Genomic DNA, 19,619 nt, shown 5'->3' on the forward strand with positions numbered 1-19,619 from the left:
TTTTTTCTTTGCGAAGATTGAACACAGACAGAAACTCTTTTAAAGCGCAAAAATGTGTCGTGTTTTTGAAATTTTTCTCTCCTAAAAAAACAAAAAGAGGAAAAAGGGAAAAATATATATTTTTTAAAGCGCCATTAATTTAGAACGTTTTTTTTTTTTTTCGTCGAGTCAAACGATTGATAACGCCCCAGAAATTGTTGTCAAAAAAATCGAGGTTCTGTAACAAAGCGAGGTTGAATTAAAACGATCCACCGGAAAGTGGAGATTGGTTAATAAGGTTAACATTGTTGCGGCAGGTCGTTTCGTAAATGCAGTTTATATGAAACGATCAAATGAGACGCAGACGGAATTAGATTTCGGAGTAGATCCCGATAGCGCGATAGTTAATTGATGTTAACTGACAATCGTGGGCAACGCGTAACGTAAATAATACTTGAGATGCTTCGACCTACATAGCCATAACCGTGTTTATGGGAGATAGACAGAACAGTCATACAGAGAGAGGCGAAAGGGGTCGGAAATATTTATCTCACGTCGATATACGAGCACGCCTTTGAAATGAGGCACGATTTGACAGTAAATGGAAAATGTTCCGCTATTTTTGTCGCGGATCGTTTCAAACATCGGTATCGAGCGTCGTTTTATCCTTTGATCTTTATTCACAAACTCTTCACCTCTCGATAAACAACAACGATCCGCGATAAATCGTTATACGGTTGCCGAATGACGCGCAATCAAAATGCAGTCTATTTGAATTAAAGGCGCATTCATGTCAAATAGATGTGACAGGAGATGATTAAAACGTGAAATAGATTACATTAGAGGTTTGGTAACAATTTTATTGGTATTAAAAGGCCCGTTTGATCGTAAATTTACTCGAGTATATATACAGGGTGTTTTGTAACTTGTGGGACCCACTTCGGGAGTTGATTGTACGCCTAAAAATAATTAAAAAAAAGTCATACGAACATATGTCCTGTCTGTCTTCGTTCATGAGATATAATTCAATTTTCACAATAATCATAATTGGGATGAAGAAAACCCACATGTTATTGTGCATTCAAGACATCAAACACCAGTTTAGTTTAAACGTATGGGCAGGAATAATTGATAAATTTTTAATTGGATCTTTTTTCTTGATGGGAAACTAACAGGCACAAAGTACGTTGATTTTTTAAGCACGCGTTTGCACGAAATATTAGAGGAAGTTCCAGTCGATGTTAGACTTCGTATGCGGTGTATGCATGATGGAGCTCCGCCGCATTTTAGCCGAGTGGCTAGGCAATTTTTAAATCAACACTTTGCAAATAAATGGATTGGCCGTGGAGGTCCTGTTGCATGGCCTGCTCGTTCTCCGGATTTGAATCCATTAGATTTTCATTTGTGGGGACATTTAAAATCTATTGTATACGCAANCGTCGATTGAACATGCTGAAATACTAGGAAATAGAATAGAGCAAGGCTTCCGACAAATTCCAGAAACACCAGAAATGATAGAGAGAGAGTAACCAGATGAATGACAAGACGCGTGCAGGCTTGTCTTCAAATGCAAGATAGTCATTTCGAGCATCTTTTGTAAAAGTAATTAAAACAGAAAATTCATTACGTCTCACAAACGAAGACAGATAGGACATCTATTATTTATATGACTTTTTCTCATTATTTTTAGGCGTACAATCAGCTCCCGAAGTGGGTGCCACAAGTTACGAAACACCCTGTATATATTAAAATGTGTTTCGCTCCATTGATTTCAGCGAGTGTTGAATGTTTTCATCAAAACATTTTAATAACTGTGAAAGAATCGTGAAATTTTTGTTAAACTCCCTCCCTCACCGTCAATTGCTAGACTGTAATTAATTCCCTTTTACTAATTCCTTGATTTCAGATTTGTACATTCACAGTTAATATTCAAGTCTCAGGAAATAATTAACTTGGCCTGATTTGGAGTTTCTTAACAGACGACAAAAGTAACAGTATAATTCTAAAATAAATGTAAACGACATGAAACGACGTTTCACGTCATCACGTAAACAAATATATAATACTTGCAAGTAGGCTGTAGATTCCTATGTATGTTCATATTTTAAACGTGAGTTACAGAAACAGAAATGAAACAGATTTGAAATATTTCGTATAATCGCGCGCCCTCTACGCATTCTGTGTGTCGACATTCGCATCGTTCGGTTTCACGGATAAATTCGTAGTTTACTTACGAGCAATTGCTTGTTCGTGCAATTTCTCTCGGTAAGACGGTAAGAGGAGGTGAAAGGGCAGCTAATTACCTGGCAAAGTGCGAAGCGCGACTCAGTGTGAGAAAACTCATCAGAAAACTGATCGATCAGTAGAGTTGGGCCAAGAGGGGGTGGGCTAAGCGGATTAAACAGGAAGGACATCGTCTTCCGGAGGAATGACAAGTACGTGGTTGAGACGAAAACCCTCGTGCACCGTGGGTGGAACGACTGATTATCGGTTCGGGTAGAAACTCGTCGCCGATCGCGGGGAGAGGCAGTTTATAATGTCACTGAACACCGTCGCGTTAACGAAAGCCACGGTTGCCAGCGCGTTGAAAGAAAGCCGACGGGGGCCGGTGTTCCCTTTACGATCCCCTTATGGATTTTCTCCGGTTATCTCGTCGGTCGTCGATCACATCCGTATTCAGTGTCGTTTCGTATTCGCGCCTCTTCGTCCGCTTAATCGTCAAATTACCGACGTAAGGACGTTACACGGCCGATCCGCTTCTCGCGTTGCTCGGTTCTCGCGCGACTAATCGAGCGATCAAATCGCGTCGATTGACACGAGAGATGCGTGAAATCAGTTGTGTGAAAATTGTGACGAGGCAGACGATTGCCGCGTGGTGTTAGCGTGTGCGCGCGCTTTCGACCCGAACGAGGAAGTGTGCAAGGTGGATTTGCAAAGGACAGAGAAGGACGAGCGAGCAGTTCTGTGTGATCGGGAACTGTTGCTGGTGGAGCACGAGGGAACACGAAAATGTTGTCCACGGTATCCAGCGTTCCGCTTGAATTGAATTCCTCGTGGTATACAACCGTCACAGCTGGGAACAGCGGTTTCAATGCGTTATCGGGTACGCTGCGATGTGTTGTCACGTCAAATTTCATTTTGTTAATCCTCGATGAAACGCGGGGGAAAGGGAGAACGGCTGGGCGGGGGAACGCAGAGGGGTGAAATTGTATATTGTTAACGTTAAAGGTTAACAATATACAATTGTTAACTGTGTATTTGTTCATGCAAATGTCGTTATTGCGAAAGTTTCGGAAAATTTTCGGCTTCTATTCGTCGAGGGAGAAAAGTAAAAATTCGTGGATCGAATAATAAAAATGAGCCTCGTCTGCGTTCCTCTTCTCTGGAGCTGTGAGAGATGATATCCTGTCAGAGAAAGAATACCGTGGCACGTATCATATTTCTGTTCGGTGCGTTTTAAATATTCAGCGTATTACAATTGCTGAGAACGTACGTCGGAATTTAATTGAATTTTGGACATTGATAAAAGCAGCATGTGTAAAATTTTTGTACATTGATTCAATGAATGAAAGCCAGAGCATAGATTAATTTTCGTAACGAAACTCGTTGTTAGAATGCGTTGTTATTGTTTTTTTAAAAATCGAAAAATGCCTTTTAAATAGATGATAATCTTGGATGAAAATTCAAAGAAGAAAATTCAAAGAAGAAATTCCAATTGATAACGAACTAGACACAAAGAAAATTCATTTGTATTGCAACATTACGACGCAATAATTATCGTTTAATTGAGATTTCGTGAGAGAATGGAAAAACTTTTTAATTAAGATATTTTACATTTTATATGACGTTATATTAGAATGATATTCTGTATTCTAAGCTTGAATCTGTTATTTATTGAATTTTCTGTACAGAACGTAATTAATTTTACATGATGTTAATAATAATATTTCAGTGATCAAGTCTGAAAATACCTCGGAGAGAGATCTGTACATGTTGCCGGCTTACATTCGCACTACGTCCATGGTCGCGTGCATTGTGGTGATGGTCCTCGGTATAATTGGAAATCTTATGGTAAGTTCCGCCTCTCGATTTCACCTATCGTCGGTTATTTTCCAATAACGTATAATGTAAGAATTTAAAGCAGTGGAATGCTACGCGCGAAAGATATTCAACATTGACTTGTATACGTTTACACTCGTGTCGCGTTGTTAACTTCAATTTCAACTAAATTTTATTACTACCGAGCGACATGCGAAATTTTCTGTTTTCGACATATGAAATTATTATTACGCAGCATGCAATATTAACAAGTTCATCGTAATTTAACGTAGTAATTATAAATGATGGTATTGAAATTGAATAGTAGCGTCACTGTCAAAGGAAGATTGTGATGTTATGTAATATCGTGTATAATTATAAATTATTAATAATAGTCAGAAAAATGTTACGCGAGTCGAAAACGCAATATTATACTACAATTTTGAATATTTCCTGAACAAATTGCAATTCTGTAATTTATGTAGTGAATAAGAAAGATATTTGTGATGTAGCATAGTAGAATTTGAATCACGTGGTTTTCAAATAATAAGATTTCGATATTATGTTAGTAATATTGTCCGAACATTTAACAACGATATTTAAAATATGAAGTACAACCTAAAATGCTTTAAGGTGGTGCCAAATTTTGATTTAGGTATTACTAATAAGATACAAATAACAATTTACTAAAAATTATTTCACTTAGCACGTACTAATTGTAAATAATTTTTGTTAACTGATCATCTCCATCTTTCGATGTCGGTCCTCTTTAACTCGATATTATTGAAATTATTGTAATACTTTTTACCAGTTAAATATAATCATTATAGTATAAACACATAATATATATCAAATATATACAAAATAATGAAATATAATTTTTTTGCACAATTTTCTTAATCTCCTATATATCACATAACCATATGCCATTTTAATTTCTTATATATCACATTATGTACCATTATAAAATTCATTAATTCATCATAGAGATATTTAACTACAACACATGATTAAAAACCTCATCTTATTACATAATAGACTGAGAAGAATATATGTATGTACATAATTGATTTAAGCTTGTAGAAAAAAGAAATCCCTCAGAGTATAATACACAAATTGTATACCAAGAGTAAACAAATATGAAAAGAAAATATAAAATAAATAAAAATAAAAGGAAACAGTAGATTATGTATTAGTCTTACTACGTTAATTAATTTATATTTTATTCCTTCACATATTAATCTAATATCTTAATATTGACGACCTTTTTTTTTTTTTTTACTCGTTTTAGGTACCGATCGTGGTGTTTCGAGGCAAAGATATGCGGAACAGCACGAACATCTTCCTGGTGAACCTGAGCGTGGCCGATTTGTGCGTTCTCCTGATCTGCACGCCGACCGTTCTCGTCGAGGTGAATTCCGGACCTGAGATCTGGCTGCTTGGCGAACACATGTGTAAGTGAACACAACGATTTATTCTGCCATACTTCGCGCCTAACTTACTACACATTACGTTCGACGTGCGCGTGCGAAAGATGGAGCGTTCGAAAGAAAGCAAACAGTGAATGTTCCGCTGTTTTGTCTTATTATTTTTAACGAGAAATTTCGGCGACGTTGATCGATCAAAACGTATCCTTTAATCGTACGTACGTGCTTTTTGTTTTCTTTTCCTTTTTTTTTTTTTTGTCCGATGAATTACAGTAACGTGTAATCGATTTTGGATATGCAAATTATTCTCTCCGGCACGAAACTGCAAAGGGAGCAGAATGTGCAGACATCAATGTATATTCACTTACGAGTTACTGTGTGAAAATTTTGAACTGAAATTATGTTTATTTATAAAGTAACAAGGTAGGCGGCAAATGAAACAGTAATACATATAAGAATAAAAAAAATAAATAAATAAACAAAATGGTAGGGTTTTGGTAAAGTTTTTGAAAGAGAGATATAATTATTATTTTCTGAATTGATAAATTACGTAGGTATAAAAGAATTATTCCCTACAACATAAAGTTTTAGATTTCAATAAATCTTAACGTACGTTATAGTTACATATGTATTTACTCATTCTTTTATGGAAGTCCAACGAGAGAAATTATTTTTCTTTTAAAAATAGAATAGTAATACATATATATATAAATCTTTTTTTATATTTGTTTTACATATCGAAGCCTCAAAAGCCAATTAAATGTAAGTCAGTTACCATTAAAAGTGATTTGTGCCATAGAAACATATTTTTCTTATCGAAATCTTCAGTCCACGGAGAAATTTACTTACAGTACCATAATAATTACATTATTATGACCAACAATCGTCCATGGACAATTTTAACGCCAAAGAGATATTCGCGCGGCATAAATTATTCCTGACAATTTACACTAATTGGCATAGCACTTCGTATACATATGTACACATTTCACGGGAACAGCATTAAAGTAATGTCCGCCATTATCGACCAAAATATCGCCGAAGGTCTGATACAACAGAAATCAAATACACCTTAAACATATATCAGCGTGAATGCGTTGAACATTCACCTGTAAACCTATAAACGACAGCGTACATCTTTCCCATGGAATTACAGGGGATATAATGCAGCAAACCGCGATGTGATGAATACACGGTTAGTTTCATACCAGAGGCAGAGGCAGTAGAACGATCGTCGTGATCATTTTAGATCGGATCGATTTTCGAGAATCCGCGGTATCGATCTGGCCTGATGTACATACCGATGTGCTGTGTAAAATTCGACGAACGGGCAGATACATAGACGCTCATTTGTCCAGCGAACGAAATACTGGCGTTCGCCAATGTTTAACCGCCCCCTCCCCTTGCCCGAGCCGAATACCAGTATTACCATTTGTCCGTGGATGAGAAATCCTTGATTCAATTCTGCAACGACGTTGCAGCGCGTTTAGCGCCGTCTCGTTGGACACCGGCCAAGACAGAGCAAGTAATCGTTTGAAAGCGTTTCACCGTCGTTAATGGCGGAGGTACGAGAGTTTCGCGGCATTGTGACACTGCTGAGAAGCAAGGGTGGCGTCGATCGTAATTATCTTCGTGAACCTGCAATTACGGGATATGCGAACCTCGCAATTGAGGAATCATTCAATTCCTCACGTGTTACTTGTTACGTTAACGCGATGAATAGATCGTGGATCCTTATTAACTATTTTTCTTTTTCTTTTTTTTTTTTTTTTTAACATTTCTCGAACGTTGTTAAAAGAATGAAATCTAGATAGAAATTTGTTTTATTGTACTGTGTATTGTAATAAATACTCTAGTATATTTCACGTTTCTTTTTTTGGTATTGTTTTGCTTCTTGCATGAAAACTCACAGTGCGTTGGTAAGAAATGAAATTTTTCAAATTATCATTAATAATCTTCCAATATAATATAAAATCAGAATAGCAGAATATATTTTTATATATATAAAATCAGAGCTTGCTTGTTATTATTATTATTAACATACTCCGTTTTTCATTAATTTCATTGCATCGTTCATTTTTTTTAATTAACTTCTTACTTTCATTTTGTAATTGAACTGAAAGAATTAAGAATTAAATTCATTTCATTTCATTTGATCAGTTAATGTTATATAAATACGTGATTAATATTCACTTCTCAGACACAGATGATTCTACTTTCGAAAATAGATCTATGTATTTCATCTACGTATTTTACATTTCGTATCTGTACATTAAATATTACGATGTTGATTTTGTAATTAATGAGACGCATTTTATTTTATAGTATACTGACTAAAGTGTTTGAACACTTGCCACAGGTACTATGTATTCTTATTAATTTTCTGACTTCTATGCCATTTAATAGATAAAAAAAGAATTGTTGTAACTACTATCAATGAAACATATTGAGTGTTAAAGTCGTCAAAGACAAAACATTTGCTTTCTGGTCTTCGTATATTATCTGTATCATACAAAACATTTTTGAAATAAAGAATACTTATTTACTTATATCTGCATTACGTACAAACGAGTGATATCAATTGAATTGTTGTGTCAATTTAATTTAATTAATATTAGTGAGATGTAATTGGTATTATTAATATCTTTAAGTGTGTTCGAGGGAACTTACATTCAATTAAAAGAAATAATTTTATTTAAAATTAAAAATTAATTCCATTGATTCAGTTTATACAATTTTGGCATGCAACTACTCGATATTTACGTTATCGATCTGCATACACTTTAATATAATTTCGTGACGTTATTTATACAATCATATAATACATGAATTGAAAGTGAACGAATATACCAATGTACCATCTTATTCCATATAGTAACAAATAGTACCAAAAGAAAATTGTGACACCAAATTTCTTGATATTTTTTCTACATTTGTACAAACACCAAAATCAATTGCTCATTTATAAAAATTTATAAAAAAACTCATTTTTAATTAAATCTTTCATCGATTAATTTGCAACGTCGAATTCTTATTAGACACATACATCAAGTTATTATTTCTGTTGTCTTTGTCTTGTCCTCTTTTGTCTATTCTATCGCGATAAACTATAATATAATATATTACCGTGTGACTCGTAAATGCAAAGATGGTACACCAGAGGAAATCGGCTTGTGTTAGCAACGGACATAAAAAAATCTCGGTTTTTTTAAATATATAATGTTTGAACAAAAGATTTTGTTTTTGCAAAACAGTGTGCACTATTAAATCGAACACTAATTTCATCAATTTACGGTATCTTCAATAATTTCCGAGATATGTTTCGCATCCCCAATTCTGAGTGTAGTTTTCAAAAAAAAGAAATACGGGTCAAATATTTTTTTGAAAGCTATATTCGTGCCAAATATATCATTGGCGATTCCGACTTTGGTACGTTCCCTTTTCAGTCCATCTCACTCCAGAAGTTTGCAGAAATTTGAGTTCATTTTACGGATCAACCGGAGGCACCAAATATATGCAGGACTAAGTAACGAGTTTTCTTATCTTAAGGTTGGAGTGGTCGTGAGTGTGTTTGCTAGGGATACGCGGTTGTACGATACGTTTCCGATTCCCCTGAAAAATGGAGGGAGAACCCGTATGGAGAACGAGGTCAGACATGTATGTTCATAAGAACATCCGCGAGACAGTTAACGGAATGACCATGCACTCTAGATAAAAGCAAAGCGTTCGGTAGCAAAGCGAGGGTGATTCGTTGTAAACACGGCATACGTATTTCGTACGTAATTAACACGATCGACGACGACCGTAAAAACAAGACGAATATCATCGAAAGTTTTCCACAAATCATCGAGGAAATTTCTCAATAACACTTGGAGCATTTAGAGATAATGCGTCAGAATGAAAAATTGTGGATTACAAGTACATATATCAGTGTTTTATAAAAATCGAATTGATTCCATTTGAGAGGCGAACACGTAACGAAACGTAAAATTGTCAATACTTCGAATTGTTACAATTTTGTAAAAACAAGTCGTACAACAGTCTTCCTTAATAAATAATAAATAAATGACAGAACGATGAAAGTAAAAGCTTGACGCTTTAAAATGAGACTAATTGCAAAAGTAGATTGTTACACGACTTTTTTTTTTCTTTCTTTAGGAAGTTATAAAAGTTCGAAATAGCCTAATTTCTTTTATCAATGTCAGTCGCGGTGTGACACTGACTCTACTGTCAGGAAACAATTTGCCGGAACAGTGACGATAACTCGATCGTAAAATTCTTTTCCCTGGGAAGTCAAAGCATCCTATAAAACGCTATATATTTTGCTTCAGTCGACAGACTCTAAATCTAGAATTGTGAAACGAAAGGTTCAAACGGGGTGTATCATTGGTGTCTTACTCTTTTTTTTTCCTGCTGAAGTTAGTTTCATCTGATGCATCGATAAATCCCATTCAACAGGATTCTGTTGTCGTCATCAAGAAGGATGACGTTTGCTCATTAGAATACTTTAAGGATATGTTGTAAATTGAAATATAATTTATTTTAAAATTCCATGTGTGAGTGTTAACGAAACATTTCGATTGCAATTTTTGTTTCAATCGATTTATCACATCATCGACTCTCTTCATTATGACTATGAAGGTTAATCCCAAGAGTTTGCCTGATATTTTCTCGTCTCTACCTCTTCTGTTTAGACCAACTTTACGAAACTTCCGAAAGCTGAGATGTTACACAATCTATTGCTTTAATAATGCATGCATCAATTACAATTGCAATTTTTGCTTCAATCGATTTATCACATTATCGAGTCTCTTCATTAACATTATAATTATGAAGGTTAATTGCAAGAGTTCGCCTGATATTTTCTCGTCGCTATCTCTTCTGTTTAGACCAACTTTACGAAACTTCCGAAAGCTGAGACGTTACACAATCTATTGCTTTAATAATGCATGCATCAATTACAATTGCAATTTTTGTTTCAATTGATTTATCACATTATCGAGTCTCTTCATTAACATTATGACTATGATGGTTAATCGCAAGAGTTCGCCTGATATTTTCTCGTCTTCTGTTTAGGCCTACTTTACGAAACTTCTGAAAGTTGAAACGTTACATAATCTGTTGCTTTAATAACGTATGCATTAATTACAGTTGCTCGTGGATAAACTGCGGATGTTTATGCATTTTTTTTAGGAAGTTTAAAATACGCTGTGAAATACACAGAATGTTTTTCAGTTGGCCAAAGAGTAACTGGCACCGCGCGTAAAAGTAAATTGAAAAGAGGGTATAACATTTTCTTCAATTGAAGGCTTCAGGTTTGGGTTAGGTTTGGGTTAGGTTTTTGAGCTTGAAAATTCATCGAGTATGTAATTTACATCAATGTATAATTTATAATACATCGAGTACATGAATTTGATTAATTTCGGGCTAGATAAAAGTGAATAATAAATAATATTTAATAATGTATTAATATAATGACAATAATAATAATAATAATAATATTAATATTTGTTGTGTACCAGGCCAATTGCTTGACTAAATATTGAAACTTTATTTTCTTGAAAACGGGACTTTAAATTAAAAAAATATTCATTTTTCACACATAGAATGATTTCTTGTCGATTGTTTACTTGTAATGAAATCAACACGTCTTAAATATACTTTCAAATTCGGTATTCTCGGTAACTATGCTTTAAACGAAAGCGTTTCATTTCATATATTGTACTTTTCTTATTTTCTTATTTTCTCAGGAAGAATCACGTCATGTCGCTACGTTGAAATATCGAAATACAACTATTGTATTATATTAATATTATAAAAAAAGTTAGATTTTTTAAAACTATTATAAATTGTAGATATTTTAAAACTATTTCTTCCTAAAGTTTCCTAGAAACGCTTATTACATTAACAACATTGTGTCATAATATTCTCGTCATTGTTTCAACCCCTCATAAATTTTCAACTGCTTCAAATCCTCGTAACCACAATTCATAAATTTCGAACCCCGTCCGGTAACATAAATCGCGCCATATTTAAAGCGACGTTCAAACAGTCTTCTTACAGAATTCTTATTCATAGTCTTAGGCATTTCGATTCTGTCACGCGTGTTTTACATTCATAAGAATTACCATACATATCGAACGGTCTGCAGATACTCCAAGGGCAAAGTGATTTTTCCACCGGGGTGATTTTCAACGGAACGGCGTGTAATGAAGAATAATACTCGGCGAATTTGAATTTTTCGTCGCGTACGTTGCTGTGTCTATGCACAATAGCATGTACGTGCTGTTAATTGGAGAAGTTGCTTCCCTCTCGTACGGGATGACGTATTCAAATGTTAAAATTTAATCTTTCAATAGATACGCAGTCGTTGTTATTTTCAGCAGAACATTCCTCGCCGCAAAATTTCTTTTTATATGATTAGCTTCATCGTTGTATCGTCAGTAACCAAGTATTATAATAATAATGTTTGAATATCAAATGAATTGCAATAAATATTCTACTTTGGATATTCTTTCATATCATATAATATATATTGATGATATATTATATGAATATAATTGATAAATATAAATGTAAATTATATTTATATTTATTAATTAATTAGTAAATTCCCAAAATTTTAAGTTACCACGTTATAGGTTATCAAAATTCTGTCATTTCAAATTTGCAAATTGTCCAACTTCAATTCTGACACTTCAACTCTATAATTTTACAATATTTTAACTTTCCATATTTGTAAATTATCTATAATCTCATCCCATATTGTAAATTAATTATATTTATGCTTTCCATATTGTAAAAATCTCAGTCTTCAACATTTTTACAAAGTTTTACAAATCAAGTGATAGTAAACTTTAAAACTTACAGCACTTTTAAACAGTAAACAAAATTTTACAAATTTTTACAAAATTTTAAGTTTCAAAATTCCGTCGTTGAAAATTTGCAAGCTGTAAAAATCCTACGCCTCAAATCTATAAGTTTAGAATATTTTAACTTCCCGTATTTTTAAATTACGAAAATTTCAATCTTCAAAAGTTTTTGGTAGTTGACGTTTGATAATTCTAACTTCTCAAATTTGAAGATTACCGAAACTCTAACTTTCCAAATCCGTGCGTCATCGAAGTTTCGACCCTCTCGAAATTACTCCTGCTCGCCGAGATTCTCGCTCTCTTACGTTTCACAATTCGAATTCTATGAATTCGGAATATTTCAGATTTCCATATTTCAAGCAAGTTATCAGAATTTTCACGCTGCTAGTCTTTTCTCTTTTTTTTTTTTTTTCAATGGCAAAAAGAAAGAGACAAAAGCAGAGATAAAGCGCAAATGGTCTTTAGCTGCAACGATACGGTCACAAATTAATTGAAATAATGAAACAGACAGTTATTCTTTTACTTCAGGCAAAAAAGAAGAAAGAAAGAATACATTTTTATATGTTGTTTTCCTCTACGCGTTTGTACTTTAACGCTTTCGTATATACATTATATACGTGGGCGTCACTATTTTCGACGCTTGAAGCTCTCTCTGGTCAACGTTTATTTACATATGAATGGTTAATTGAGAAATATCTGCCTCGGAGTTCTAGCTGGCAAAAATATGAAACGGTTTTCAAGAATTTCATTTGCATAAACGTAATAACAAGCGCGATATAAATGTCCTTTTCATTATGTTCATAATGCGATACAAAGACGAGGTGATGCGAACAATACAAATGTACGGAAAATACGATAGCATAAATAATATTTTGATTGAATAAAATTTGATTCCGAAGCTAATTTTCAAAATTACACAATTTACAATTTAACATATTTGCGTAACTGGCTACATGTATATACATTAATAATAATAAATGTATATGATATTTCAATGTATGAAAATTATTCATGTGTAATTTAGAAATTCCATTTTCCATTATCTGTGTGCGATATTTCATTATTCGCGACAAATATTGAATATCCGATAATGTTACAAATGGACTTGCGGGTTTCTATATGCGTTTATAGGGAATTTTTCAAGTGTGAAATTGCGCACGATGCGCCCAATATGAAAAGAAATATATGAAATATCCACGGTGATTTTTATAATATTCTCGAAAGCCAAGGAAGTTTCGAATTTCGACAATTCGAAGCTTCTTACATCGTGATACGAAACTTTTGGAACTCAGAGAAAAAAAAAAAGTATATTACCGACGAATGAAAAAAATGTCAAGAAGAATTTAACATGTTAGAATATGTTATCGTCCTTTTTCAATCTCTGATGAATAAATCGATTACGTGTTTTATTATTGATTGTACGTATACAATCCACGACGGATTTGAAGATTGAAGCCTCTCTTTTTCAACGGCCCCATAAAACTTGCTGCACAATTGTTTTTCACCATTTTAATAAACTTTGAATATTAGAATTAGATGACGAAAATTCAAGATATTTCGCTTGACGTTCGACGTTTAACAAATGGATGAAAATAAATCGTGTACAACAATTTTTGAGGAGTCTTTGTAAAGGGGAGGCTTCAATCTTCAAATTTATCGTAGTTTTGGTCGTGAAAAGAATTTGTCAATGTTTTTTCACGTGTTATGGCAGTTCGTAGCATTTTTGAGAAGATTATTAAATTTTGAAATAAAATAAACAACAATTTTTAAATGATCACAAGTTTATATTTTTATTTATAACAGTTTCGATATTTAATGTCTGAATGTCTACTGTATGGACATCTATTTATTAATTTATTTTTTATTGTTAGTATTATATAGTTATTATATCTTACTATTGGTAAAAAAACCGAGACTTTACTTCGTTAATTAATTATTATTAATATATTTAACCTATAATGTGATGTAATTATATATAATAATACAATATATAATTTATAATATATTACTTTAATTTTATTCATTATTATTAATTAGATTTTATTAATTAATCAGCGTTAAATCTCAGCAGGAACGGAAATTTCTTCATTCTTATTTATTCATTTCGTTAATCGTGTCACACTTTTAGAAGTGTCGTGTATTTCGTCCCCAATTCCAAATGAAATTTATCCCGCCAATTTCCTCTTTTCTTTCTTTCAGAAAGAAAAAACACGGCTCCATTCGTTATTTATTTATTTATTCATGTATTTATTTGCTTCGCGTCACCTTTTTGAAGAACATCGTGCATCTCATCCCCTGCACAGATTCATTTCAAATTTACTCTGTCCATCATTCCCTCTTTCATCAAGCTTTCGTCTGCGGAGCACGAACTCCAATAAAATGCACAGATCCTGAATTACATTATCCTCGTAGTTTCTTGTTTCCATCCACAAAATGAACGAGAGAGAGAGAGAGAGAGAAAGAGAGTAAGTCTCTTTTTCTTTACTCTAACTCTACCAACCAAAAAAAAAAGAAAAGCGCATTGGTGAATATATTGATTCGATCGGTGAGCATTAAAATTCACGTTTCAACTCGACTGTTTCCTTTCTTAATAGGGAATATAATTCTCGGTCACGAAAACAGTCGACAATCATGGTTCGCCGTCGCTCCAAGTGAAATTAATCAACGGAAATTCTCCCTTTTCTCGCTGAAAATATCCATCGCCCGACGATTCCGTTTTCACGTTACTCGTTCTAAATTATTCTCTCATTCATTCGGTACACTTTGCTTTGTCATTTAAGCCCCGTGACGAACATACCGGCAAGGGTACACGTGGAGGGGAAAAAAAAAAAGGATTGAAAGCACTCTTTTGCAAATTGAATACATTTAAATACACTTTGTTGCATATTTGCATATTATTTTGTATTTTATTATTTTACATGTCGCTTGTGTTGTACTGTGTTTCATTGCATTGTGTGTTGTACATGTTTTTATATATTTTTGCAATTATATATATATATATATATTTATATACTTTTGTAATTTTATATATATTATATATGTATATTTGTGTAATTATATATATATAATTCTGTAATTTTATTTTATTTTTTTTTATCTTTTCATACCTTTTTCATACATTTTATTATAATACGTATTATAACACATTTTTTTTGAATATATTTTTGTATATATCATTCTTTTTATCTTTTCATTCGTATATTATATTATATTTTATGATTTTATATGTATAGTTATTTCGTTGTCTACATTCTTGTATGTACATATATATTATGTGCATTGCGTACATTTTCTACTAGTATCATATGATATGATAAAACTCATAAATTCATAGTCTAGCAGCAATAAAACAAAGATTCGAAGATGTTACCTAGAAACGACTATGTCTCAGACATATCTATCGATTTTGACCGAATTTGTCAAAGTTTCGCTTGACGCTTTTCCAATTTTTGTTTCACAGATTCTGAAAAACATCATTATTTATTTATGTTTTAGTAAATTCTTCGTAAAAATGAAATAAATATATTATATTTAATTCTGTACTGTGAAAACAGTACTGGAAGTCAATTTGTCTTTGTTAAGCTATAATTTTATTTTTTTACGGAAATTTATAATTGAAGAACGATCCAATTAACAGATTCAATAAGTACCTGACAAATGTTGATGAATTTTACGATTCACGTATTAATGCACGTGTTTTACAATAATTGTTATTGTAAAATAATACGTGCATCAATATTTAGAACGAACTTAATATATACCATGAACAGTCGTTTGAAGCACGTAATTCATATTTTCAAGAGAAAATAGTATTTTACACGTCAATCATCGGAGGAAACAGTATACTTTCAACGTTTTATATATTTTTGTAAAAATATATAAAATTCTGTAATTTTATGTTATTTCTTTTTTTACCTTTTTCATATTTGTTATTTGTATTATATATTTCATTATAACACGTATTATAACATATTATATTATTTTTTTTACATTTCTGTATATATCCGCAGTCTACATATAACATAAATGTTGCAGAAAGGCAAGTTTTATAATATAATAAATTTAACTCCTCTCTATTTTAATTCTTCAATTTTTCTTCTTTCAATTTCTAATACTTAAATTTGCTACAAATCCGCTCTTATACAAACTCCAAGTGCAAAACCATTTATAACCCTCAAATTCAAAGCGCGGTACAAAATTACTTGTCAAATTTCAGTCTGTGTGATAATAGCTGATAACGTACGTCTGCTCCCATTGTACATCAGAATACCTGCGTCACTCCTCCGAGAATGATGAATGAAATTCACCGAGAATTTCACTTTACACTCGAAATTCCTATATAAGTTCATCTCTGTGAACAATCGTGTGTGTGTGTGTGTATTGAAAATCGATCTGAGAACACGGTATTATACTCCTCCCTTCTCTCTCTCTCTCTTTTTTTTCTGTATCGAGACAAAGCATCTCAAATGCAGAAAGTAAGGGACGTTGATGGAATCAAGATGTGTCGAGGTTCAAGGGCTGGGGGGCGTCGTGTTTGGGGATTGCCCCGCCAGAGGAAGAGAGAGTTTAGTTGGCTGGGTTTTACGAGCCGCATACGGTGCACGTTGAGTCAGTTTCCAACCCCTCGGCCATCAGGAATTTCCCCGGACACTACTTGGCACGTTTCCTTCGTGGACGCTGAGGCCAACCAGAGTTTCGATAATCGAATCGTCTCGATATTTTCCGTGAATTTAATAGCATCAACCCCTTCGCAAGAGTGCATCCGGAAGCATGCGCTCTTTTATCTTCCTTTGTCGAAAATTTTAGTTTTCTAGTCTGGTATGTAATAAACTACGTATGACTGCGGACTTTTATGTATTCATGGGGAATTTAGGAAGGATCCAAAGAAACACGGCGACAAATGCAAAATTGTATGAAATATTAAGTATAGAATACAAATTCTCACAAATTTTTGTCGAGAAAATATGAAATTAATGTGATAATGACGAGAGAAGAGAGAAGCAAGTTGTTTACAAGTATTATTTATTATATTTGTCTCAGAATTGTTTAATTATTGTCGTCAGCAACGTTCTAACGACATTTTAATATCGTTTGAACGAGATTTTCAGTGTTCAATGCCTCTGAAATTTCGTTACTACAAATTGCATTCGCTTCTACCATCACGTTCTCTGTATTTGACTGTAGTGAACGAGTGCTTGCGCTGAAAAAACTTTTTTTTTTTTACTCTGAATTCGCAGAGTGACGCAGTTTCACTCGGAAATCACGGTGTCCACGCGTATAAGTATAAATTTTCCATGTGGTGCGTAGCCGTAGGGAATATTCGTATACAATTACTCTCCCTTGAACTACGATCAAACATTTCATTTTAGGTTTTTTTCAGGATGGCGCAACACGTTGAAAAAGTGGAGAGAAGAAAAAAATTATGACAATTAATTTATGTTGTTTTATCATAAACATTTTGGCCAGACGATACAACAGATTGAAATAGACGAAGTGAAATGATACGATAATTTTTATTATTTTATGTATATTGTTGTATTACACATAATAATACAGTAATTTATATCGTTTTCTATTACTGCGTTGTACATAATAATACAACAATTTTCATTATTTTGTATTATTATATTATTGTATTACATATCTATTAATGCAATAATTTACATTATTTTCATATCGTTTTTTTACTTTTTCTTTTTTTTTTTTTTTGCAGCGATGCAATTTGCTCAAATAGAGAGGACATGAATCACGTGAAAAGAAAGGAAATAATAATACAACAATTTGCATTATTTTATATCATTTATCGTATTATATATCTAATAATGCAATAATTTGCATTATTTTCATATCGTTTTATTATATTTTTTTTTTGCAGTGAGGCAATTTGTTCAAATAAATAAAGTAATACCAAAGTAATAACACAGAGAGAACATGAATCACGTGAGAAAAAAAAAAAAATAAAAGAAACGTGAATCAGATCGTTTGATCGACGTCGTACTTACGCGTCACGCTGTTGCTCGTTATGTTTCCACGATATTATTTCTCTCCGAGCGTTTTTTCACGCCTTGTCGGCAGCATCTGTCGCCTTCTTTCTTTTACGAGGAATCATCCCGCAGGATCGAGGTATCGCGATTATGTTGCCGCGTCAGCCTGCTTGTCCGTCGAACGAGAGAGTATCTCGAAGGGAACGCGACAGCTGCACGTTTCCCTTTGATAATTTCCCAGTATAACTTTGTCCAAAGACGTCGTTAACTCAAAAAAAAAAAGCTTCTCTCTGATTCTACCACCAGACCAGATATATTTACTTATTTATTTACTTATTTAATGGGGACCAGATATATTTACTTATTTATTTACTTATTTAATGGGGGCCAGATATATTTACTCATTTATTTACTTATTTAATGGGGGCCAGATATATTTACTTATTTATTTACTTATTTAATGGGGACCAGATATATTTACTTATTTATTTACTTATTTAATGGGAACTAGATATATTTACTTATTTAATGAGGACCAGATATATTTACTTATTTAATAGGGGCCAGATATATTTACTTATTTATTTACTTATTTAATGGGGGCCAGATATATTTACTTATTTATTTACTTATTTAATGGGGGCCAGATATATTTACTTATTTATTTACTTATTTAATGGGGACTAGATATATTTACTTATTTATTTACTTATTTAATGAGGACCAGATATATTTACTTATTTAATGGGGGCCAGATATATTTACTTATTTATTTACTTATTTAATGGGGACCAGATATATTTACTTATTTATTTACTTATTTAATGGGGACCAGATATATTTACTTATTTAATGAGAAAAGTCAATTGAGGGAGGAAAAAGTACATGAGAAGAATTTTTTAAATGATAAATATTAATATAATTTAATTTATTAATGTAATTTTTTAAACGATAAATAAATAAAGATAATAAAGTAAAAGTAAAGATAGAAAATCAAATTAAAAAGTAGAGTGAAAATGAGTGAAAACGTAAGATAATAAAGTAAAAGTAACGCGAAACAGGCAACAAATGCAACAATGGTGAAAATTGAAATGTAAAAGTAACAATGTTATGTCACATTTGCGAGGATACACATAAATCTTAGTAAGGTACGGTAAATATTAAGACACATGTCGACGGTATAAGAAATTGACGAAATTATTTTGTATCAGTAGCTTGTTCATTAAGTTGAGAGTGTCAATCTGAAAATTTAAGGAAAACTTTTCGGAAAACCACGGCATTGAAATGTCAAACGTTTTAGTTGGAAATAAGAATTCTAA

The 19,619-nt window shown here is 32.8% G+C and overlaps 1 protein-coding gene across 6 annotated transcripts in view; it reads left to right on the forward strand.

The window, feature by feature from the left end:
• The window catches only part of LOC122536677 (growth hormone secretagogue receptor type 1), a 64,906-nt gene that overhangs the window by 11,324 nt on the left and 33,963 nt on the right, over positions 1-19,619 (forward strand). For 2 of the 6 annotated variants that reach the window (XM_043669209.1, XM_043669211.1), the window contains exons 2-4: positions 1,886-3,082; positions 3,932-4,050; positions 5,309-5,471. In XM_043669209.1, the coding sequence (XP_043525144.1) occupies positions 2,989-3,082; positions 3,932-4,050; positions 5,309-5,471 (376 nt within the window). In that variant the 5' untranslated portion in view covers positions 1,886-2,988. Of the gene's footprint in view, positions 1-31; positions 825-1,754; positions 3,083-3,931; positions 4,051-5,308; positions 5,472-19,619 lie in introns of those variants that run through there. The other 4 variants (XM_043669210.1, XM_043669215.1, XM_043669212.1 and 1 more) reach the window with 3 other exon arrangements.

The sequence above is a fragment of the Frieseomelitta varia genome, unplaced genomic scaffold, assembly GCF_011392965.1.
Source record: "Frieseomelitta varia isolate USP_RPSP 00005682 unplaced genomic scaffold, Fvar_1.2 scaffold_865, whole genome shotgun sequence".
Lineage (NCBI taxonomy): Eukaryota > Metazoa > Arthropoda > Insecta > Hymenoptera > Apidae > Frieseomelitta > Frieseomelitta varia.